Raw genomic sequence first — 25621 nt, forward strand, 5'->3', positions numbered from 1 at the left:
AAATGTCATGCATGCAGAAACCTACACTGCTACACACATTAACACGCATGAAACCATTATTTTATCTATTTTATTCCGTTTCTGAAATATTTTTTGTGTTCTGTGCTGAATAAATTAATAAATGACTATTATTTTACTTTAGACCTTATGGTAAAATTCTTCATATAATGAGTTCATATTTTAACCCCAACAATTACTAAAAGTGATTGGTTTCCTCCAATATTGCATTTGTGACTCGGGAGCTAACATGGCTGCCAGTGAAAACTTGCACTGTCTGGTCTGGGCTGTACAGCTCTGCTGCAGGCTGTTCTGATGAAGTGCATTTACCACCAGATGGCAATATTGTCTAAAATGTCTTCTCTGACAGCTAAAGTCTCTTTCACTTGGTTTAATATTCTTCTCTGGCCATCAAGTGATAAAGTAGGTTAGAGTATGTTGGTGGCAACTAAACTCACTTTTGCCACTCCTTTGGCAGATTGTATAAAGGTTTTAATTAACATACACTGATTATGAACACAGAGCTGCCATGGATGGTCAACATGGGGTTGTAATTAGCAGGGGAGGGCAAAACCAAAGAACCTTGAGGCACTTTGTGATATTGGGCTATATAAATTAAATTTACTTGACTATTCAGATCCTTCGATAACAGTCAAAAGTGAAAATTCTCATTAAAAGTAAAGGTCCTGCATTTCAAGTATTACCCTAGTACATGTACAAAAGTTTTATCAGCAAGATGTACTTAAAGTATCAAAAATGAAAGTACTTCTAATGCTGAAAACTGACCCCTGTGAGTGTTTCACTCTTACATTTTGGATTCTTATTACTGATGAATTCATGTATAATTGGCATGAACTTATAACATGATGCATCGGTACAGTGTTTTTTCATGTTTGTAACTTAATCTGCAAAGTGACTAGTACTAACTATAAAGTACAATATTTCCCTTTGAATTGTAGTTGAGTAAAAGTACAAAGTAGAATAAAATGGAAATACTCAAGTAGAGTGCAAGTACCGCACATTTGTACTGAGAAAATGCATCATGCTACTTCTGGATACATTTTCATTGCCACTGACTGAGTGATTTGTACATCACATGCATGTTAAAACAAAACAGTCACCAACGGTAAATGGCAAATGTTTATTGTGTGGATTCTGTTAATGAACAAAGTGATCCCTGCACTCATGTAGGCCGACACGCTCTAAGAAGAGTGAAGGATTTCTACCTTAAGACAGGTCGATTTCTTGCTATCTATCCTACTGATGCTACTATTTAAACTGAGTTAGGTAAGCAGGTTGTTTTTTCTGTAGCCTGTCACCACATTTTCATGGTAAAATGGTTGGCTGAAAGGTGGTGACACTGTATCCATGCACCTGTGATTGCCCTCCTTCACATGGTGTACTGCATGAAGAAGGCTATTTATGTTCTTAAAAGCCTCCCTGAACTCCTTGCTGGGGTACAACATGTTTCTAGAGTAAAGTTGACCCACCACAGAGAAGTTTATGAAACATTCTCCAAACACTGTGCTCGCTCTCGCTCTCTCTCTCTCTCTCTCTCTCTCTCTCTCTTTCTCTCTCTCTCTCCACCACTACATGTTGCTTAATAGTAGCTGATGTATGAGGTCAGGGATGGGTTTCCATTCACAGGGGTCAGAGTCAAAGTCCTCTGCCTGGACCTTTCAATAAACTTCTGGCCCTTTAAGCAATTTATGCAGTTATGTGGTTTAATCTAAAACTAAAGCTCGCCGACTTGGTTTAGACAGTTAGTGTGTTTCAGCAAAGGGGAATATGCAGACAAACAAAAACGAATGACAGCACTGCGTCCTTTTGAAAATGCTTTATTTGTCTACTTTATCACTATAAATATAACAATACCGAACAACCTTTTTTTAAACAAACCTTCAGATAGAAAACAGTCTGCATATGTCTACAAAGTTATAGCAAAGGGCACATTTTGGCAATAAGGCACACACTAGGAAGAGTTTAAATGGTAACACCTATGTTAAACTAGGCATGCGTAGCTCCACACCACTGACACAAGCCGCAGGAGGCGTTCATCCAACTGCTGTAATGTGGTTAAAATGCAGGCAATAGAAAGTAAAGTAGGTGTTTTGAGCGGGAGGCCGAACCAAAGTGACAAAGTTTTCTGCCGTCTAACAAATGAAGTTTGGACGGCTGTTGATTCCTGATTAGACCTTCAACAGTTTTGCCAAAACTGACATTTGGGGTTGCAACACCAACAGCTCAAAGTGCTAATGGGTTGTAAACACACACAACGTTCCAGTTTGGTCTTTGTTGTTGAAACTGATTTAAAAAATGTAGTTGAACGAGAAGGCCTTTGTGTTCCCACTCATAACACCAAATCCAGTTCAAAATAGCAAGCAAAATATTACACATAACAAAAACAATAACCTTGCATTTTTAAAAACTAGTGGACACTTAAGCAATAAAATAAAACCCAGATTATTACTACTTTTGTTACTCTGACTTTTTATCCCTAAACAAGGTGTAAATAATGAAAAGAAATATGTTTTAGAATATATTATACCTTTTCTTCTCACTTCATAGACAACACACGTAATGCATATATTAAATATATCCTGACTTATTGTCATCACACAAGAAAATAAAAAGCAGTTATCAGCAGTTTGTTTTCCAGTTACAGAGGGGAGAGGGGAAGCAAAACATGTAGATGATGGAATGAGATGAGACTTAAAGAAATATATCTTGTTAGCTGTGGATAATCAATGTTTTCATTTAACTTCTTGGACCAAAAACTTTAACGAAGTCATGATCTTGTTCACAATCTCAAAATCCAGGCTAAGTCAAACTTAGCGTGTTGTTTTATGTGTAAAACTTGTCTGAGTAGTTGAAGGAAAATGAGCAAATAAAATCCCCTTTAAACGCTGAGAGGAAGAAAAAGTGGATTGGAAAATTCCATACTACTGGTTTACAAATACAAATGTTTTGCACGCTCTCATATAAAGATGGCTGTTGTGGAGTGTGACTTCATGATGGTCTTGCATCCGTTATGTTTGTGTGTTGTAGTACATACATGCATGGCTACTTTTATATTTGAGCATGAGGTATTGCTCCAGTTATTCCCAGTCCAATATTACAGTATACCGAGTTTAAAAAGTGCCTACTAAACATTCAACAGGGTTATTTTATGTTTTATGCTTTATCCACACTCATACAGACACTTGCCCAGTTCACACATTTATTCATCTCAGTTATTTAATATCTCTTCATCTGAAAGTCGCATTCTCTTGCCTTTTATAAATACATTTTAAGTGCACCTCGGTCAAGCACAGTTTAGAGGACGAGAAATAAAGAGGAGACAGACATACGGAGTGTTACTGCAGGCGCATTCAAAGAAGACACTACAGAAGAAAGGTTGCCTTGTCACATCTGACTGCATAGACTGAAACCTACTTGTCTTACCACAATATAGTAATACCACAAATTTGGCTTATTGGAAATATGAATGGACAAAACTCCAGTGCTACGCACAGATGTGAGTCTTTCCTCTTTGTGCCAACCACATGGGCTTTGCTTTGTTATGAAAGGCACAGTGAAAAGCATAGGATAACACATAATACAGTCTGCAGATGTAAGGCACTGTAGTCAGGCACAGAGAATCCTTCTAATATCATGAGACTGGAGTGTTTGTAGCCTTATATTTTTTGGTTAGCATTGGCAAATGCAAGAGCACTTTAAGTGACAGAGTGCTCCAGTCCATATAGAAAAATGTCTCTCATTTCTGTCCATATTTGTTCACCTTTCAAGAGTCAAAAAAACCAAAAACATAATAAAGACATACATAAATGATAAGGAAAAAACAATTAACATCTATTCAGTCTTTGTCCCCTGTCAGAGCAGTTTATGAAGATGGAAAACATCTCCACATACATGATGTCACTGTCTATCATGCTTATAGATAAAACCATGTTGAACATCATTGAAAAAGCTTTCCAGTTTTCTTTGTCTGTTTTTTGTTCCCCTAGGAATCTCACAATATTATTTAGCTGGCAACGCGTCTTCAAACAAACCAAGATATGTGTTTCCAAAAGCAAAAGAGGAGACCTAAAAACAAGCAAACTAATTATAGGCAAATGAACAAAACACATAGAACCTTCATTTTAAAATACCAAAACACAAATAAAAAGTACCAAACAGGCATGTTTGATGCATACACATTCAACCAGCGTGGACGGACAGCATCAGCTACAGCATGTAGAATTGACTAAAATACTATATATTAATGGAGAAAAATTCTAAAAAAACATTAGTAAATTCAAAAACAGTTTTCTTCAGTGGTATCCTCTCTTGTCAGTAGTTCCTGTTTCTTTCAATTAACCTTTCTTTCTTTTTACCCCCAAGTTTTTACAGTTTAAAAATATTTTAGACATAGTGTAAAGGTCTTTCTTTCCTGCTTTAGAGAATAGATCCCACCCTAATAATAAGAGAAACCTACACAGAATAAAAATTTAAATATGTATTCTCTCTTCATAAATACTTGAATGTACCTTCAGTGTTTCTGTTGCCATAGCAACAAGGTGGCAGGGGTCAGAGACACAGACGGAGAGACGGGAGTTAGTTTTATGAGTTATGCTTGTTGTTGGGGGGGGGTGTTGCCACCGCATACAGGTAGTTTCAGTAAGTGGACTGTACTTAATGTGTGAAATTTTCTGCAGAAAACAGTGATGCTGCATAATTAGGCCCGTCATATGGGTGCCTTGGGTCCAGGATATACTGAGGCCAGTGTAGTTTCACTGTCTGTTTTCTAAATATTTGCTTCAAACAAACATTCCTTTACAGCTTTTGGATGTTCAAGTGATGTTTCTGTATGTGCGATGTTCGTCCAGTCACAGGCAGGGTAACTTTGTTGTTGTTTCATGTGGTCTGACCCTCCACATCAGTATGTCTGGTAGACATCGTGGATGGGCAGCTGGAAGGCTGTGGCGGGGAAGGCCTGCGGCATTGCATAGCCTGTGTATCCCCCATATGCTGCAGCCACTGCATTCTTCTGCAGAGCAGCCAGAGCTGCTGTGTTGGCAGTGTAGTTTGTGATGGGGACGTACCCAGCTCCATACAGGCCACCGGCTGCTTGGATACGCTGTACGTTGTGGGCCATGGCATAGACAGGAGTGATTGGACGGCCCTGGGAAATGCAGGAAAAATAGAAGATTTCTAAAGTTCTCAATGACCAACTCATATTCTCTAATAGTACAAATATGTTATATGTGTCATATAATATAAAAACCACAGCTAGGCAGGTTTTTTACATTAAACTCAGTAACATGAACATTTATGTTATTGTAGGTGAAAACAACATGTCATGAGATGAAGCATGAATCAAATTCAAACATTTTTATGTCTGTGATGAGACACACAACAGTGTCACAATGCACACCTGAAAAGGTGGAGGGGTAGAGACCGCAGGTAGGACAGCGGCAGCAGCCGTAGCGTTGGTGTGTTCAGGGTGTTGCATGGCCAGAGGGTTGATAAGGTGCTCCACCGTGTGCACCTTCCCCTCCTCCATCAGCTTGGCTGCAGGAGCCGTGCTGAACACTGGGTACTGCCCACCCAGAGTCGGCAATGCCACTACACATAAAGAGACACAAGGATGAGAGCTCGGATAACAGAGTGGACCAATGCAGACAACAACACCATCGCAAGAGATACAGGAAAACAGTAGCAGGAGACAAGCACATACATGCACCCATGCTCAACCAGGCATACTTAGATCTGATGGTAATATATGAAAGGAGTGATGCATGCTAAAGCAATGAGGGATAAATAAGACAAGAAGAAAAGAAGGAAACATTTTTGCAAGAATGTAATTGTGTAATTATATATTACACAAATTGGGGTGTGATTCGGATTATGATGGTGCTCAACTATGGATTAACCTCAATGTTCCAACACACACACACACACACACACACACAAACACACACAAACAGCGAACACAACATCAGTCATTGTTTCAGATGGACAAAAATGCTTTCTGGTGGTGATCCTGCAATTCCACGCAGACCGGGACTAAGGCCGAGCTTCAGATTGGGGTCAAATCATTCCAGAATAAACATCCAGTCCACTTTACAAAATGGACCAATTACATGACATTAACAAAAACAACAAATAGCACAATGTATAATTTATGATGGAAAGCTATCTGGTAGGTTTAGTAACTTTTGATTTTAGTAATAAACTTGAAGATTAAAGAATAATACTAGTGTGCTTTTTTTTTTACTAGTTGAAGTTTCTACCTTTCAGCCACTTTACAACTTTACTGTCACGGTCTTATTTGCTGAGACAGCAGCTAATTTTACACAGTCAATTTTTACAAAATGAAACAAAAAAGAGTACATGTCCAAATCCATTCACATACAGCATGCATTGCAAAATCATGACGATCTTGATCACGTAGACTAAATTTATCCAGCAGTAGATGGTGTACAACCCTACATAACACACTGGTATTATCCTTTAAGTAATCACAATAGAAAAGCCATGATAGAAAAGAGATAATAATCTTTAGTTAAGTAAAACAAAAACACAATATACTGTCAGGATTTGGAGTGGACATGTAAAAGGAGATTGTGGAAGCAGTGGTCCCCACATAACTATGGCCATGTTCAGATAGACAACAGCACTGCATGAAAAAAATATGGCTTCCTCATTTAGTTTAATGAAACCACTGTATTGGGGGTGCCAAAAAACGCACCGCCCCTCCCCCATCTGGTAAAAAAAGTCATCTTTGGCCTCAACACAATGTCTTCTGGCAAAGCACAGAATTGGCCAGTAGAATATGTTTTAGGCATACAGCCACTTGTGTTCTCACAGTGCTGTTCTTGGTCTGAACACCCGGTAAGACACATTTCTGATATGAGGGAAAAAGGAAAGAAAGAGGAACAAAACAGCAGTTACTTTCTGGTCATGCTAGAAAGGACAGATATTTAGCGCCATTATTATTTACTGTTAAGAGAAGGGAAGTCCTTTTGCGCCTGACCATCCAGCAACAACCATAATCTTGATTTACAAAATGTTCCTCAAACCATGCAGAGAGACAGAAAATTATGAGCTGGAAGTTATAATTAAAGGTTTTTGAGATGGGCAAGGATATGGGATATATCTATCTCACTGACTTGTGCCAGGTTTGATGCCAACGGGGTTGACAGAGGCAGCGAGCTCCAGAGTGGGCATCAGCTCATAGGGCTTTTCGGGCTGCTTGGCTTTGCCCTCATGGTAGCGGCTGTAGATGCCACGACCCGCAGAGTAACCCCCCAGGTATGACCCCCGTGGTCCAGGGGTACGGTTACCTGCAGCAGCACGACCACGACCTCGCACAGTACCTGCTTAAAATACAATTAAAGTAATATAATGACAGGGGTTGTGATTAAAGCTGATGATACACAGGGCAACTTTTTGAGCAATGTTGCTGGGCAATCTTGCTGGTGGCAAGTCTGACTATGTTTTGAACGGATAGCGGTGGCGGAGTGATGGAGGAAGGGGATTATGGTAGTAATCTTTACTCGTTACCATTGACAGCAACATTGCCCAGCACCACTGCTCTAAAAGTTGGTCCGTCTATCATCAGCTTTAGGACTTGGGCAGCAGGGGCAACTTGCACTGAAAGTTTTTGTTGGGCAACATGTAAAGCAGTATTTTATGATGGGTTTTCTCTTAAGATATACGGACTGGGGTAGCAAGAAGGGTAATTTATATCTAATTTAAGGCAAAACTCTGCTCATGAAGTGCAGTTGCTACTGGACATTTCTCAGCAATATCTATTTGAGTTCAGGGTTTGTTCTTTTAGTTATTTGGGTCCTGTTCGGTGTTTTTTCCTGATCACTTTTCTCACTCTTAAATTAGATGCAATGTGCAAGTTCACGACACTGTCATATTGTATTCCTAGACGACCTTAGCACTGTTGTGATCTCTGCAATAACCCAGCATGAAATGGGAGGTGACAGCACAGAAGGAAAAGGATGGTGTTAGAAAATTGTCACATGGCAAGAAAGCTCATTGTTCATTGAAGGAATAAGTAGGAATAAGGATGTGAGAGATTACCATTGTTCTGTATCATTGGGGATCCTTTGGAGAGAAAACCAAAACACAATGATTGTTGAAAGTCAAATAGATTTTCCTGCTACCACCCAAAGACCATATATAATCAATCATCAAAGGTAATGGGATTAGCATTCATTGGTCCAACACCTTGTTGGGTCTTTTAACAACGAGTATCTGATTTTAAGCCACAAACCTTAATTAAGTTAAAGATTTAAATACTTTTGTCAAATGAAATTGCATCATCATCAAAGATTAAATCATTATTCTCTTAGTCATCACGACCATTTAAAAATCATAGCTTCCTATTTTGATGGGGTGTGTTTGTCATTGTTTCAACAATAGCAATAACATCTTTAGGATGTCATTATGAGATCTTTAGCAGTGCATTGGCCCAAAGAGTTTCTGCTGCCACCAACTTTTACAAAAACAGCTGGCTTACAGAGAAACACTGTGGCTTTTGCAACTGATTATTACTGGTACAAAAGCAGAAAGAATTAATTCTAACCTTTGACAAAGTATTCCCTGTTGGGTCCAATGAGGGTGTTGTAGGGATAACCATAGTAGGCCAATGTGTAGGGATCGCACTGGTAAACGTAGCTCTGCGGAGTAGCCTCTGGAGTGGCAGAAGATCCCTTGGAGGCCTTCTGGCGTGAGTACTGCTCTTTATCAACTGGCTTGGCAAGTGTCACCTCAATGCAGGACCCTTCCACCTCTGTGCCGTTGAGGTGGTCCATGGCTAAGACGGCATCGTCCCGGGAGGTAAAATGGACGAAGGCGTAGTCACGAATTTTCTTCACACGTTCAACAGATCCAGGATTCCACTGGCTGAACACCTGATTTACAGAAAATGGGCAACTGGTTAAGAATGGTAGGCTGTAAAACCTCTTAATGTAAGGTATATTTTAACCCATTAAAGAGTCTCACCTGTCTGATCGTCTCCTCACTGGTCTCCATCATAAGATTCCTGACGTAGAGGATCTTCACTGTCTCCATAACGTCTTCGTCCACATCAATCTCTGGCTCAGCCCAGTCCACTGCGATTTGGTGGCCCCAAAGCTGAATGCGTCCAGGCATCAACTTCCTGCGAGCCATGGCAGCTGCACGGTGCGACTCATACTCTACAAAGGCAAAGCCTCGGTTCTTCATCTTGTCTGCAGCACTGGCATAAACTATGACGTCAAGTACCCCTTCCGTCACCTTGGAGACCTCCTCCAGGATCTCCTCACGCTTTTTGGTCTTGGGGATGCCACCAATGAAAAGACGGCAGTTGTCCACAGAGGAGCAGACCCCCAACAGCCGCCCGGGCCGCACTTCATAGTTGTTGAGCTCCCGTACAGCCCGCTTGGCTTCATGTTTCTCTGTGTACATTACAAATGCGTACCCTCGGTTCTTCCCGTCAAAGTCCATCATCAGACGCATCTCATAGATGCGTCCTACGGACTCAAACACTGGGACCAGCTCATCCTCATAAACATCCCGGGGGATCTTGCCCACAAAGATTTCACATCCCCGTGGTGGAGATGCACCATTCCAACCAGGAGGAGGGCCATATTTACGCTGACCGTTTTCCTGGACCATAGTGTAGCCAGTGCGCTCCATCAGGGTCACCAGTGCAGCCTCATTGGGAGCACCTGCAACTCCCTCAGGGATGTTGATCTGTCCATGAAGAGAGTGGTGGGAGGCACCAGAGGGTTTGGAGGGGGTAGCGTTATTGCTCATGGTCGAGGAGGAAGCAGGATCTTCGGCTGTCATACTGACAAAACCATCCAATCCGATGTGGGGCCTGAGGAGGGCAAAGGCAGATCAAATTACAATAAATTGTCTCAACCCAAGAGAAAACAGAAAACACAAGAAGTAAAAAAAAAATAAGACAAACAGAGTACTGCTCATTTAAAATGTGTCTGACCAACATTAACTCATAATATGCCTGCTTGTTGAAACAAACTGAATATCAATTTGCAGGCACAATCACATGCAAGATTACCTGACAAACACACATTATGCACATTATGTGACTTGGACAGAATGGTGAAAATATAGCATCTATAAATCTCCAGGGCGCCTTCCTCTATCAGTGGTTTTACAACCTTGTTTTGTTGAGTTGCTCAGAACCCTTGCTGACCTCTGACCCCTATCAGAGATCATCAGAGAATGAAGGGCTGTAAACCTAAAACCTCCAGCTCAAGGTTCACCGAGTACGATCACATGCTCATTATGTGTGTGTCAGAGGCAAGTTAGATAAGTTGAAGTTAAGCTAAATAAGGAATTTTGTGTTACATATGACCCCACTGACTAAAAGCAAACAAAAAGTCTATTTTACACATGAACCTGTTGCGCACACACACTCACCACAAGAGGGTGTTGGACTTTAACCCTCTTTATCATGAATCTTATACAGTGTGTGTGGGTGCAGCTTTTTCTGTGTGTGTTTCTATGTGTGCACTTCATTAAGGGCTGCAGCCCTATAAAAGGAACAGAGAACAATCCGAAATCGGCTTCCCAAGCATAAACCTCTTACTCTGTTATTTTCTAACACTGCCAGCATTCAGAACGGAAAAATCCAAAGCATTTTAAATCCCCAAATCTCCACACTGTGTACAACACTAACACAACCAATCGCTACAAAGCAAAACACTTTTTGTCAGACTATGTCATGTAAGCAAATAGGCCAAATAAAAAACAACCTCTTGCTAGTTAGGCACGCAGTGTGTGTGTGTGTGTGTGTGTGTGTGTGTGTTTATGTGTGTCACAAGATTGCCTGGACTCTGATGGAGATAGGTGAGGTAGTCAACAAAGGTAAAACACTACTAAGCCAAGCAACCATGGTAACGCACACACTCATTTGACTTGACCCAATATCCCACTCTCACATACACACACACACACACACACTCACACACACACCTGTTGACTTGTTAATTCGCCCATGGCTGGAGGGCTTTGAATTACGTGAAAACTAGCTCACACCTCGTCCACAGATAAACGAAAATGATGCAAATGTAAGCTTGATAGCATAAAAGGAGAGATTGTATTCAAATAATTTTAAAAAATGCATAGCGAACATATGCAAATTTAACTCGGTAGCTTAATGTCTTGAGAAGACATTAAGCTCAAAACAAGAGTTAAGAGGAAAACAAAATTCCAAGAGCAGGGAAAGACATGATGTTTCCTCCTTCTATCTTTAGTCAGTAGTTGGCTTACTGCATGTTGACTGTTGCTGATTGGTCAAGATCACATTGGAATATATAAAAACATCCATTTTGACAAAGCTATGTGGGCATCCAATACGTAGAGACGCTTTCTGATTCTTCTCAGTGTGGATGCAGTTCTATTTATTGCACAAGAAAAATCAAAAACATCACTCAAGGTTTTCCCAGTAGCCTTCTACATTAACACAACCTTTTTGCTACTTATTTCTGTCGCTTTTCCTCTGCTTTCACAGCTCGACATGCCCTCCCTATGTTCCTATTATTGTGTGAAGTGCTAACATGACTCCATTTCTTATCAGCCTTATCTTGCCAGGCTGATGACAAAGGGAGGACAATATTCACTTTGGGAGTTCTGCTCTCTGATAAAAAGAAGCTATATGAAACTGTGAGGGCAACACTCTGTATAACATACTGAAGTGAATTTAGGACTATTTTTTAAATTAACTCAAACTGGACATTTTGTGTGTGTCACAAATCTGATATATTCAGTTTTACAAGATAAACTACATCCTGCTTTTCACCACTTGGAGATATTCTTAACTTCCTCAGTGCTGAATACTATTGTGTGTGTGTGGGGGGGGGGGGGTTTCTTAGAAGGGACTCAGGAAATCACAGCACTCGGTAAAGCAAAACTCAGATGATCTGTTATAATCTGTCTTCCTTTGCATAACATTACAAAAATGAGAATAGCGAGTCTGTATGTGGGATCTTTTAACATCGAAGTGAATCTGAAAAAGTGTTTCAGCAGAACAATAAAGATAACAGGAATTATAGAAGTATGGAAGTAATTCAACATAAAAGAGGAAACAGAGACAATTATTTAAAGAGAAAAAATATATAATTTGCTTGAAAATGTGCAGCTTTTAGAAAACGTCATATGTATGTAAGCGAGTGTGTGTTTGCGTGTGTGTGTGTGAGAGAGAGAGAGGTAGAGAGCAACAGGTAGATGATTAACCTTGATGAACACAAATCACAGCCTTTACTTACAGAGGGCATAAAGATTTACAGATATCGCCTCAGTTCATTTTTAGAAAGAACACAAAGTTATGACAATCTAAGCATGATTGTTCTATCCTGATTTTACATCTCTTTGTTGCAGCGCAACTAGCAGCTATTAGGTAAAACATTATCTACACGGACATTCAGAGAACACAGAGTTCCCCTGGTCAAAGGTTACGAACCCAAGTAGCACAGGAGGGAGGAGCTGGCTGGCCTGCACACTGCAAAGGAAGTTAAAGAGCAACGTTTTGATTGGCTAACACTGCCAACCTGCTGTTAAAGTGTTCCAGTTATTGCGATGGAGATTGCCTATTACATTGTGTTTATGATTGATAGAAGCACCTGATTCTGTATGTATTAACAGAATGTTATTGGCACCTGAATTGTTTTATAAGCAGACAAAAAGGGCTTTTGCGGGCTTCCTCCGGATTATATCATAAACACAGGTTGATGACTGCTGGCAAATTCCATCTTTGTCCTCAAATTGGCAAACGAGGCACAGCATTATTAAAGATTAGTTCCTCAGAGCTAGAAAGAGGAAGGAGATTTCATTCTTTATGTCACTGACCTGTCATCAACGCTGCAATCATGTGTTCCTCTCGGGAGCATTTGCAGATCTTATTCAGAAGTTTGTAAATCAACAAGCCTCTCAATGTATTGCAGATTATGGAGTAAAGAAAACCTTTGGAAAAGTGTGTCTTCAACAGTAAGGAACAATTTGTCTTAGTTTGCTAAGCGTGTGACACTGATCCAGTGGACTGAAGAAAGCAGGCCTAAGGACGCCGTCATCTTAACTGTACGCACACACACACACACACACACACTTGGATACATGGAGGCGACTGGCTCATAGCATCTTCCCAGCACCCCCTAACAACAGTGTCACAAGACAGCAGAAGAGGATCATTTTAACACCAGCGCTTACAAACACTCCAATCCTGCTGTGTTAACATGTAACACACCCAATAGATAACATTACAGCAGCTGAAGCATGCAAATACTATTCAAGTATCCCTTCAAATATGAGACAAATCCATAGACGTAACTACTTTACACTGTCTGCACTCACAAAAAGTTTTCATTCAAGGTTGAAGAATCCATATAAAACCAAAGACAACCAGAGAGAGAGAGAGGGAAGTGAGACTGAAACAAAGCAGCAATCTTGAGAAGGATATGTGAGCAGATGGGATGTTGGTGGAAAGAGAGAAGAGGAAGCAAAGAGTGGTCAGACGGGAGGATAGCTACCCCTGTTGCTTCACAGCGCTCCGCTGCTTGGCCGCCTGCTCTGGGAGTGTTAGTCCACCTCCATTAGAGACAGGTACAGCAGGGCACTGAGCACAGAGGCCAGCCTCCTCTACACACCCACACCCACCCACCCACCCACACACACACACACACCCACCCACACACACACACACACACACACACATACACTCACACATTGAACCAAAGCAGCAAGAGGGTGGTGCTAAAACAGGAACTTTGTGTGTGTATGTGTCCGTGGGCAGATCCCACAGACACAAGAATTTTAGTAGGATGTTTTTCATGTGTGAAATACACAAACCTACACATAAATACCGGTGGTGGAAAGTAATTAATTACATTTATTTTGCTACTTTATACTTAGTCCATTACAGTTATCTGACAGCTGTAGTTACTAGTTTCTTTTAAGATCTTACATTTCAGAAATATAATAAGATTATTTGCTCCAGCCCAAACAAGTGTTTTGCAACCTTCTTTGGCTTATGCGTCCTTACTAAAAAAGCAGTGTGTGCGTTTCAGAAGTATAGCAGTTGTTAGCATTTACACCAAAAAGCTCTTTCCCTCCAAATGTCTCACGTGGTTTCATTTTAATAATTGATTTAAGCTCAAAGAGGTAAAACTCTCTTTCACAAGAAAAACAAAAATGAGAGGTCTAAAAAGTCCAGAAATGTCAATAAACATTTTTGTAGCAGATTTATGTTGTTTTTTTTTCTTCCCTATAATCATCTCACGACCCCTCAGATTTATTAGGTTGGAAACCACTGGATGTAAATACCTATAAAAAAAGTTAAAACTAGTCTCACCTCAACTACAACAGTAACGTTGTTATGTCACTATTAACAATCTAATAATGCTATTTATAATAATATATCAGTCACAGGGGCCATTTCTTTTCTGTATAACGAATACTTTGACTTTTGATACTTTAATATAATTTTGCTAATAATACTTTTACAATAATATAGTGGCGTTTACAGGATCTGAACACTTCTTCCATAACTGATAAATCAACACACCACGGTAGCTGTTGCACAAACCTACAAATCTTCACTCTAATAGTAACTAATAAAGACGGCGATGTTAGCGAGGAGAGAGGGGGCTGATGGGAAAAGTAGTTGTTATGGTGTTTTAAGGGTTTTTTGCTTAGAGGTGCAGAAATTGCAACACAAAAAGACAGGAAATGTTCAGACTGGGGTTTGAATACTTCCTCATGTTTTTGTCTTACTCTGAGAGGACATTTGGAAATTCTGACTGGGAGTTACCACTAGAGTGCTTTATGTCATGTCAGCACAGGACTACAACTGTGTGTAAGTGTGTCTGTGTGTGTGTGTGTGTGTGTGTGTGTGTGTGTATTTGGGAATGTGCATGTGTTTTTCTGTACATAACAACGGTGAACATGTTCCTAGCACAGCTTAACTTAAGCAAACAACACACACCTTCCTGGGCAGTCAAGTGAGCAGATAGGGAAAACAGCCTGATGAGAGAACGTCACTCGTTTAGAAAGTTTCTGCCTAAAAACTCCCCTCAGTGCTCTGAAAAGAGCAAAGAAAAGAGGGAGTAAGGGACAGAGAGCGCAGATGGGGTGAGAGGGAGAGAGAGATGAAAGTCACAGTGTGTGGTCAACAGTGCGCTGAGTTTCAGCTGCAATTGAAACCAGTCCCACTCCTCAACGACTGATTAAACAGGCAACATAAAGTCTTTTTAGCAAGACTGGAGAATGATGGATAGATAACAAAGCACAAATGGTAGAGAGCTGTATGTGAAGTGTTGGACCTTTAATTTGATTGCATAATCGACTAGAAACTGTCAGATTAGCATGACATTGGAATGAGTGAACTGAATATAAAATATAGCAAAAAGGTGTGTCCTTGAGAGAGCGTGTATAAAAATAGTGGTATTCTGCGTAATCATTTGAAAGAAGTTTGTTGAGGGACAGGATCACAGATCAGTAACATCGGGGCCTTCCTCTAAGCTAAGGGGGTCAATCTAAATCAAAGATTAACTGTCAGTCATTAGTGGGAGCCAATCAGGGCAAGTCTCAGAGGGATCAGGTGTTCTGGTGACCGCACAGCCGGACCATCAGTCCATCAGGTCAAAGATTAATCGTTGAGCCCCACAGGAAGAGTCGCGAGATGGAGGAGAAACATTTACTGTCTCTCGCCCCGTAATCATTGTGCAGGTTCACGGAAACATTTACTAAGTTAAAATTTTGTTGTTAGGGACTATTTAACAGATGCAGATTATTACACATTTGGTGAATTTCTGGCAGCAGGACAGTATATTTGCGACAGATCAAAATAAACTACAGTGCCCATGTTCACTGTTACAAAGGAACATGTCACTTAGGAGTAATAAGGTATATTACACTTGCTAGTTTAATTAATTGTTTGTTTTGGTATTTTAATGGCATCTGTTGACAGTGGGAAAATTTAGAATATTACCCACTTTAAACTGATGTAAAGTACACAGGGATAGTGTTTGTTACATACGTTGGTGCTCATGGGGGATTTTTGTTCATGATGACAGAATGGAAATCATACTTCACTGACTTTATATTTAAAAATATAACCCTGCCACTGACATTGGCTTAAAGCTGGAACACAGTGCTAAATCATAAGTAATCACACTGAAGAGTGCTTATAAGACGTTGTTGGTAATCTGTGATAAGATGGTTCTCTGTAAAGGCCACAAACACATACATACACACTGGAATCTGCCACATAGGCAAAAACTGTGAATAAGCAGGAATAAAGTCAGCATAAAGCACTGCTGGTAATCAGTCTCTCGGCCAGAGAGCCTGTATGAACACCATTTATTATTATCCATATAAGTAAATGAGTAGCATGTCACAAGACCAGAGGTCCTGCTGTTTATTTCTGTAGAGCAATTTGACCTGTAGGAGTACACCGCAGTGTTTAGTCCCACACTGTGCTTTCCTGGAAACCGTTCCTCTCAGACAAGTGCAGAAACTGACAAACTGCGTTTAAAAAAAAGGTTCCTGCTGTGTTTTTTGTGATCTCCAACTGCCTAATTGTTTCAGTTATTTTATGGTGTCCAAAAAAATACATCAAAGATTCATATCCTTAAAAATGTGACGCAGGGAATATTAGAAAGCAGATCATGTTTACAGATTATAGCCTTAACACATATGACTAAGAAAATGTAGTCCCTGTGTATCTTGCACACATGCATGAGTCGGCTGCAGTAAACAACCACAACCGAGTAAAACAATGAACCTGACAGAAGAGAAGTGAGAACTGTGGCTGACCCTTCAGGACACATGATGTCCTCATACTGTGGTTCACACAGATCAACTGTCAGCATGCTGACTAGAACAGGATGAAGCATTAAGTCACACTGAGGGAAGCGCCGTTATCATGGTGTCTTACGATATCTGTTTTCTGTCCCTTCACATTGTTTTTCAGGGGCTGTTGTCTTTAAATGAAGTGTCACAGCACACTGAGTACCAGATATCACCAAGACAAAGTCCTGTACAGTTGTGGTACTTAGCAAGAAACATTAGGGCTGCAGCTAACTGCAACTAACATTATTAATCAATCTGCAGATTATCTTCTCTATTCATTGATGAATCATTTGCTGTGTAAAAAGAGTGAAAATGTAAAATCACAATGTCCCAGACCCCACAGAGACATCATAATCTTTTCAACTGCTTTCAACACACATCAGCTGACAGTTCCACTGCTTTTAACTAAAGTTCATCTACTTTCAGTGATACACTCCCGGCTCAATTTATCCCACTTTCACAATTTCAGTTTTTTTCTGGACTTTCACTTCAACTGACACTTCAACTTCACTCAACACTTAAAATGGCTACAATCAGTATTATAATAACAGCACTAATGTATCAAATGTTGATGTGAAAAAAGGGGGTTGAATTATCACCTGAATCTGCAGCTCGTCTCAGCTATACGATACTTTTCAGTGAGTTTCAGTTCGTTGTTTTGTTGTCCAGCCCTGGTTCACTCACACCGCTTAGCATAGTGCAGAGTGCAGAGTGCATAGTGCATAGTGTCGTTTCTCAGTGATTGGTAGAGACCAAAAACAGAACTAAAAGAGAGTTCTGTAAAGAATATTGAATGAACAGAAGCCTAATGAATGATAATGTTGCTCTGTAACTGCTGGATGGTTGTATATCGACTGGCTAAAATATTTTACAGGTTAAAATTAACACTTAAACTTTACTCAGAGCTTACATTTAAACTGAAACTTTAGTGTCTTTCAGCACTTCCATTCCACTGTCATTTAAACCTCTTCCACTAATTGTATTACATCTGCCACTTCAACTTCTTTCAGTTTTTCAGCTATGTCAATTGTTTTTAACTGCCCATTTTCATCTGCAACACTTAAAATGTCTCATGAAAATGTAGTCTCTTCTGAGTGATTATCAAAACTGTTGTGGAGTAGTTTTCTGTTGACTGACTAATCAATAGACCCCTTTTTTCCCCTACATAATTACAATATCATCTGCACCACATTTTCCCATATCTAAGCCCCTTCATTTTCATCTCTGCCTCCGTTCTCTGTTGCTTCCTAACTTTTCTTCCCCCTTTTCTCCCCTCTCATCCATGTACCTGTCACCCTCATTCCTCTGGTTCACTCAAGCTTAAAGAAGAGCAACAGGGAGGGGGAAGGAGAAACGGGGAAGGTGTGGAGAGAGTGGCAGACTAAGAAGGAGAAGGGGGAAGAAATGTAGAAAAGAGTAGGGAGAGAGGAAAAGACGGACAGATGGAGAGGAGATAGAAAGACTAACTAACAGAGAGAAGGGAACCAAATGTTCAGGCCTCCCTCCCTCAGAGCTAAAAAGCCCTTTAAAGTGAAACTGGCCTGAAGAATTTCAGGTCAGACGGAGTGCGTAAGTGACCGCCTTCAGCCCACCCCAAATTCACCACGGAGGGATGATTCCAGTTCACTTACTCTGAGAGCCCCCCTGCCTTCAGGACCTTCACATTTGTCCACTCAAAACATCACAGTTTTACTCAAACACTGACTTTAAGCAACAACAACCTGCACCTTCATATTTCCTTTAAACTCCCATAACAGCATCAGCATTGATAACGACTGACTCAACCTTTAATTCATTATCAGCCATGCACTAATTATAGAAGGGCTTTGAATTCAGTCTTACTATGAAGCACAACAGGATAGAAAGGTCAATTGCAGCCGAATGTTGCCACATATGTCCCCTCACACAGCTACATAGTCATTACTAATCATAAGAGCTGTTTTAGCTTTACCGCTAGCTGAAAGGGGCTTTGCTTCCTTAGGCAAACACATTCCTCAGGGTAATCAGCTAGCCCATTCAAGGCCATAGAAGACATTGTTTCAGACAATTACTACTGACGTTGACTGTGTCACACACTCGTGATAAAGGCTTTAGTGGGCCCCTATGTGTGTGTGTGTGTGTGTGTGTGTGTGTGTGTATAAGGAGAAACCAGCAAAATTTAAAGCTGAAGAATAGGTGATATTTGACACACTGAACAACAGTGTAAGCATGTAACTTTTGTTCCTTTTGTCTTTTTTCCCCGCATCTCTCACATCTGTACAAAAGAGCTTACATTCATGCCCACTTTGATAACCAAACAATGGCCCTCCCTGTTGACAAACACAGTTAAGAAATTGTGTGTCAGACGCCTGCAATGACACACTTACAGAAACATGCAACTGAAATAACATTTCTGTCAACACAAAGAAAAAAGTGAACTGAACCATAAAAAATGTGAATATTAAGTCATTTTTTTCACTGCCTCTTTAGACTTGAATGCAATTTAAATGAATTAAACATAGCACCACATCAACGGATTTTCTGTCCACGTCTCTGTCACACACAAACACGCACACACACAACAAACAGCTCACCTTACCAGGGTAAAAGTCCACATATTATATGACGAAGAACCCGGAAGTCTATGGCTGATAATACCAGCCTCTCATTGTAGTCACTGAAGCATTTTTTATCCCCCACCCTTAACACACACACACACACACACACACACACACACACACACACACACATACATACATGCACACATACTGTATTGTGCCACTCCACTGGTTCCACTGGTTTCATTGTAAGGACATTTGAATCTCCATTCCAGTCACTGGTTGGTTAAGGAGCCTTTGTTGTTTTCAATCATTTTGGCTCTGATAAAGCGGTGAAACAGGGAAGTCTAGTTAACTGTAATTAATACTACTACTAAGCAGAATGCCAGAAGAGAGAAACCAGGCAACAACACAAACTCCAACTTACTCAAAAAGGTCTCCATCAGTAGACCGTAAAGTTTGGTCAAAGAGAGTTTCATAACATCAGACAAATGTACATCTAAACATTTTTACATGGAGGGCCGAGGCACACTAGGAAGAGTTAAGGTCATCTGTCTTGAAGAAACCCGACAGTTTCATAACTTCCAACAATTCCCCACAAGCTAGAGAATAAGATCTTTTAAGGCTGCCCGATCAAGATTGGGGTCAAAAGCCATTTGTTGAATGCAGAGACACACCAACAACAAGGAGTGACGACATGTTTTTTAAATAGGCTTAAACAAGATATGTTTTCAGTGCAGAGACCTTCAAAAAGACAGACACACACTTGAGGGTCGACGTTAACACCATACCTGTATCCCGAACTGAGAAGCCCAGATATCAACAAGCTCGCCAAGAAGATGCAGCCGGTGTGTTCACTTTGCACATTCACACTTGTCTAAAGCTCACTCTCTGTCTGTCCATTCAGTCTCCTTTAAAGGTGACAGGCTGCAGCAGTAAGAGTCTCCTGCCTACCTGTGTCTGGGTGTTTGAGTGTGGAGGTAAGCAAAGGTGGTTTGGTGTTTACTCAGACCTGGAAGCGAGAGGTGGGGCCACAGTACAGGTAACCCCCCACCTTTTTTCTTCCTCCTTCAATCCCTCTCTCTCTCAGCTGATAAGGAATAAGACAAAAGGTAAGGGCTAAAAGGGCAGAGGGTGTGACGAAAGGTGACAACAATCAGGGAAAAGTCATGAGCTAGTGTTTAAGTCTGCAGATGTATTTACAGACACACTCTGTGCATTTGGGCTCACTTCTCACTATTAAATAAAATGGACCCGCACAGAAAAATCCAACCTGACTAAAAATTTAAACACTGAATAATAATTTTGAAGAGGCTTGGAATTCACTGTTTTTCAGTGCTTTCAGCCAAATGCTAACTTCAGCAATGCTAACATGCTCACAATTACAATGCTAACATGCTGATGTTTATCAGGTATAACGTTTACAATGTTCACGTTCACTCATGGTGGCGCAAGAGGAAAAGTCACTAAAATCATCCAAGGCACTAGTGTGGCTTAGAATATTCCCTTGCCCATTAACAAGTGGCAACATTTGACCCCAAATCAAACAAGTATAGCTAACAAAAAAAAGATTACCAAAGGGCAAGGTTGATCAGAGTTACACTATCCGTCACTTCAGCTGTCAGAATTTGCACTTACCCAGAGAACCACCATGTTTCATCACACCAAATATTTACTTTTTTGTATATCTTCAGGCATATTAGTAAAAAAAGAATGTGTAGGTCAATGTAGACTCAAAATAATCCAAACAGCGCCTAGAAAGACACTGCAAATCACTTTTAATTTAATTTAAGTCATCTCTGCCTGAAGCACTTTAGGATAAACATGCTGAAGGGTGAATTTGACAGGCTTTTTGTGATCACTTAGGATTTTTCAGCTGGTTTAAAAGCCCCAGTGGTTGAAAATCATAGCATTCTATCAGCATGATAGCCAAAAGTTTCTTTGATTTAAATCTGAAGTTTGCTTCCACGATCTAGTCTGGGGCAAATGTCCATTAGACATGTATGGTTTTGCCACAGTTTCTGACCAATCCAGGTGACCTGAAGCCAAAATGAATATGGCAATTAGTTTCAGCTGACAAGTGCTAATAAGCATTTGTTCTTTCAGATTGCATTTTAAGGATTTTTTTGTAGTTTTTAAACCTGGGCCCTGTCTTCACATATTTTGGTGTAAAAATGACCAGCAGGTATAAAATGTTTTGGAATCCATGCAGCAGATTGCTTCAGCCGGCAGCCACAAACCAGCTACAGTGACTGCAACGTATTCCTACCGGGAAATTGCACCCGGCATTGCCTACAACAACTTGCCTCTCACAAGATTTCAGAGCGAGAACTGTCCTTGAGCGAGACTTCAGTTTCCTGTTAAAAACAAAGGGTGTCACCGGGAGTCATGTAATTTCGATGGGAACAATTGCCCCGAAGGAATACGTAGCAGCCACCGCAAGCGGTTCACGGCTGCCGGCTGAAGCCATCTTCTGCATGGATTCCTAAATTTTTTGTACCTACTTGTCATTTCCACCCCAAAATATGTGAAAATAGGGCCCAGGTTAAAAAATATTGAGATTATCCTTTAAGTGTGAATTGAAAGTGACTTTGCTGGCAACACTGATAAACACAATGGAGATAAAGTGAATACAAAAAATGACTAAAGCTATCACATTCCAGTCATATTTGCCACAAACACAGATGTTTAGAAAGAATAGGAAGGAGAGCACGTTGACAATGTGTGGAAGTGTACATAACCTTAAACAGCCCTTAAAGAGAACGGGGCTTATATTCTCTTATCGTACGGGGTGTCGTTCCACTCCAGCACAAGTGCGTGTACATGTGTGTATTTGTGTATGTGTGTGTTATTGCCATTGTACAAGTGACACATTAACCAATGACTCTGTTAATGAAGGACATGTAATCACTGATTCTCGCCTTTCTGCCAGCACACACACACACACACACACACACACACACACACACACACACACACTGGATATGTAGATAGCCAGTTCAAAGTTTACAGACGGAGAAATCTAGTCTCTCCTAAACAGCGTGTAATAAGGTTGGAGTGAAGGCCGTGCACCCATAAACCTATTTTGAACGTGGGGGAGAGCAGGAGTCAAAGACCAAGATGACTTTATTACCGGCACACTGTATCACACAAACACACTCTCTCACGCACACATGTAGAAAATCAAGTGAAGACAAGTTTGTTTGCGTAGCCCACACAATGTTTCTCAAGCTTGCATCGTTCCTCACCTAGTTCAAGGAAAAAACCCTTCTCAAAAAACACATTGACACATGATAAAACTTGGTTTCAAACACACTATAATGTAATTGTAAGCAGCTAAATAGGACATTTTAAGCATTTATTAATACTGTATTTGTCAACAAGTATAACTTGTCCGATGAAGACATTTATGCACTAAACACTGTTTTACTATATTGTCATTATCTTGCACACTGTATTGTATATAGACACATACATATACTGTATGTATACATACATATACATAACCACCCACTTCATGTACATAAAGTAATCTTGTAATTTACCCATTCAAAATGAATTCCTTTGCACTATTTGGATTTGTTTACAATTTCCTGAACACTTGACTTGTAAAACATTGTATGCGTATATACAGTAGACAGTATATACAGTATATTTAAATAACTAATCACCTTATATTTAAGTGTTGTATGTAATAGTAACAGTTCTATATCTAGTTTTACCTGTCTTTGTTCAGCTGTAAATTGTGTGTAACATTGAGAGCAACCAGCAAAACCAGAGTCAAATTCCTGATTCTGATTACCTGCATCAAAAGACACGTCAATCAACTTACAACTATGTGTGTAACAATTTTTTTAATTTATATATGCTGCTTATAAATGCTAGAGAGGGATCCCTTTTGTCAGACTGACCTCTGAATGTGTATGTGGGAAGACAAGTACAAAAAATACAAAGAGAAAGTTGTAACAGTAGAACTTAAAAAAACAAATCCAACAATGGTATTATAATAATACGAACAATACTTCTGTGGTAAAGTCACAAGTCATGCACTGAAGACAGCAGGACACAATGAAGATGGCCATCAGCTTGGTGTGCACAGAGACAGAAAGAGAGACATGCGGGAACTGGCCCAACAGGTCTGATAAGAACCCATGCACAACAGTAAGAAGCTGTACACAAACAGCTTTACAACGGTCAGTGAGACAGATGGCGGGGGGGGAGTCTGAAGAAGAGTCTGCTGTGTTTGTGTCTACTGTCTTGTTGCCAACCAAAGTGATGGTGTGTTTGGACTACTGGTAATAAAGCTACAAGTCATTTTCAATGGAAGCCGAAGACATAAAGGTACAAACTTGTTGCTGTGTGATGGGCATGAAGTGCTCCAAATCGAAATTCAGCTGGCATCAACTTTTTTTAGCGCTCCAAGGGGGAAGCCTCAACCAATCCTATGTTTTCTTTTAACCATTTCTGGTCCCTTTCTCTGTCCACACAATTCCTGTTCCCTTCTGTCTAAAAAATGGAATAAAAAATGTTTTCTTGCCTTTAGCCACTTCCCATTGAAGCCAACCCTTGTTTTTACCACGGCAGCTATTACGGGAGTACCAGTTGTGTAACGCACAATTTATAACACAACATTCTCACACACAATAGCTAGCCGTGGTACTGTGTTCTTTAGCTAAGTTAGCTAGTATGCTAGCTTTCTGTGTATTGTGCAAGCAGCAACCTCCGGGGCTGAAAAGTGAAGCCAACATGAAAGTGTCAAAAACTGCAGTTCCTCAAATGGCCACTTGAGACTGGCTCCAAAAGGCTCCATGTTAAAATGCCCAACTTTAAATATGATGTGCGAAATATTGTTTTAATGTTCCCGGACACACACAAGCCCATGAAAACATAGCTATGTCGCTGAGCAACACTTGTATAATGTAGCTAGACATGTGTGGCTGTTTTTTGGGGGGGGGTTTATTTATTTTTATTTACCAGGGACAATGCACATTATTGCGTTTTACATGTCAATTTAAATGTACCAAAGTTAGCCAATAAGCAAATTAGTGCCCAATTTCATTAGTAGCCTACAGTGCTTCTACAAGTACTGCAAGAGAACTACAATCCAATATAATATATATTACATTACATAAGTGACAGAAGTATGTAAAAACAAATTAGTGTCCAATATTTTGTAGCTTTGTCGCTCATAGTGTGACCATAACATGAGAGTAACATTTTTGGGTCATACTCAACACACACACTAACATCCAGGTAATCAATATCATATCTCTGTGCAGGTTAGATGTACACAAAGAGATTACAGTACAGTAAATTGCAACAACAAAGGTTTTATTAACAGATATTTTTGTATACTTGACTTATCAATTGAATTTTCAGTTTAATAAAGTTTTATTTATTTTTAAGTCATGTATTTTTTTAAATAAATTGTAATGTTCAAAACAAACTGTTATCTTAAATTTTTTTCTTCATCTACAAAATTAACATTAATACTTCAACAGACATGTCTTCCTCACACAATATTCGTTTATATTATGTGTTTGTGTAAGAAATAGGACTGGGCACGTTATCGCGTTAACACGTTAATCAATTAACGACAACAACAATTATTGTATCGCACGTTTTTTTTGACTGTATGTGTATCCTGAGCTGTTGGTCACTGGCTCTGCAGACTACGCTGGATGCAGTGTGGGGGAGAATAAGACAGAAGCTGCTCTATTGAGAGTAACCATGGCAACAGCTTCTGTGCGCTACACAGCTGTACCTAGCCTATTTCACTTAAGTTAAAATTATAGGCTACATAACTTTACCTGATAGGCCTACATCTAGTTTTGGGGATGCTCTGCCATGCGAATTCCCTCCTGTTGATGTCCTATTTAGTAAACAGCAACAGATTCTGGAAACTCATAAACAGCGGGGATCAGTCTCTCTTCCAATTATTTGTGCTGCGTGTCGCAAACAAAAAGTTCAAGACAATTCAATTTCGGCAGCGGGCGGGCGTGTGCGTGAGACCAGCACCACTGAGATAGTGTCACGGGAACGCACCCGCTTGTCCCTACACCTTTTGCTCGACCACTTCACCTTGCTACTGAACATAGACCGTTTCTGCTGCTCCCTGATAAAAGAAAAATGTTTCTGCTGATACCTGTTCAGACAAAAACCCCAAGAAAACTGGACTCTGATGGTAACTTGTTTTAACAAGCTAGATAAAAGGTAATGCCCTGGCAGTGGCA

At 40.2% G+C, this 25621-nt stretch overlaps 1 protein-coding gene across 11 annotated transcripts in view; it reads right to left on the bottom strand.

The window, feature by feature from the left end:
* Positions 1–1819: 1819 nt before the first annotated feature.
* Positions 1820–25621, bottom strand: part of rbm47 (RNA binding motif protein 47) — a 36846-nt gene continuing 13044 nt past the window's right edge. For 3 of the 11 annotated variants that reach the window (XM_038713443.1, XM_038713441.1, XM_038713442.1), the window contains 6 exons: positions 9001–9859; positions 8582–8909; positions 8077–8100; positions 7152–7361; positions 5414–5604; positions 1820–5161 (listed from right to left, as the gene is read on the bottom strand). In XM_038713443.1, the coding sequence (XP_038569371.1) occupies positions 4916–5161; positions 5414–5604; positions 7152–7361; positions 8077–8100; positions 8582–8909; positions 9001–9828 (1827 nt within the window). In that variant the 5' untranslated portion in view covers positions 9829–9859 and the 3' untranslated portion in view covers positions 1820–4915. The other 8 variants (XM_038713444.1, XM_038713435.1, XM_038713434.1 and 5 more) reach the window with 8 other exon arrangements.

This window comes from Micropterus salmoides, unplaced genomic scaffold (genome assembly GCF_014851395.1).
Source record: "Micropterus salmoides isolate LMB-PRFRI ecotype aquatic unplaced genomic scaffold, ASM1485139v1 Ms_hic_scaffold_12, whole genome shotgun sequence".
NCBI classification, from domain to species: domain Eukaryota; kingdom Metazoa; phylum Chordata; class Actinopteri; order Centrarchiformes; family Centrarchidae; genus Micropterus; species Micropterus salmoides.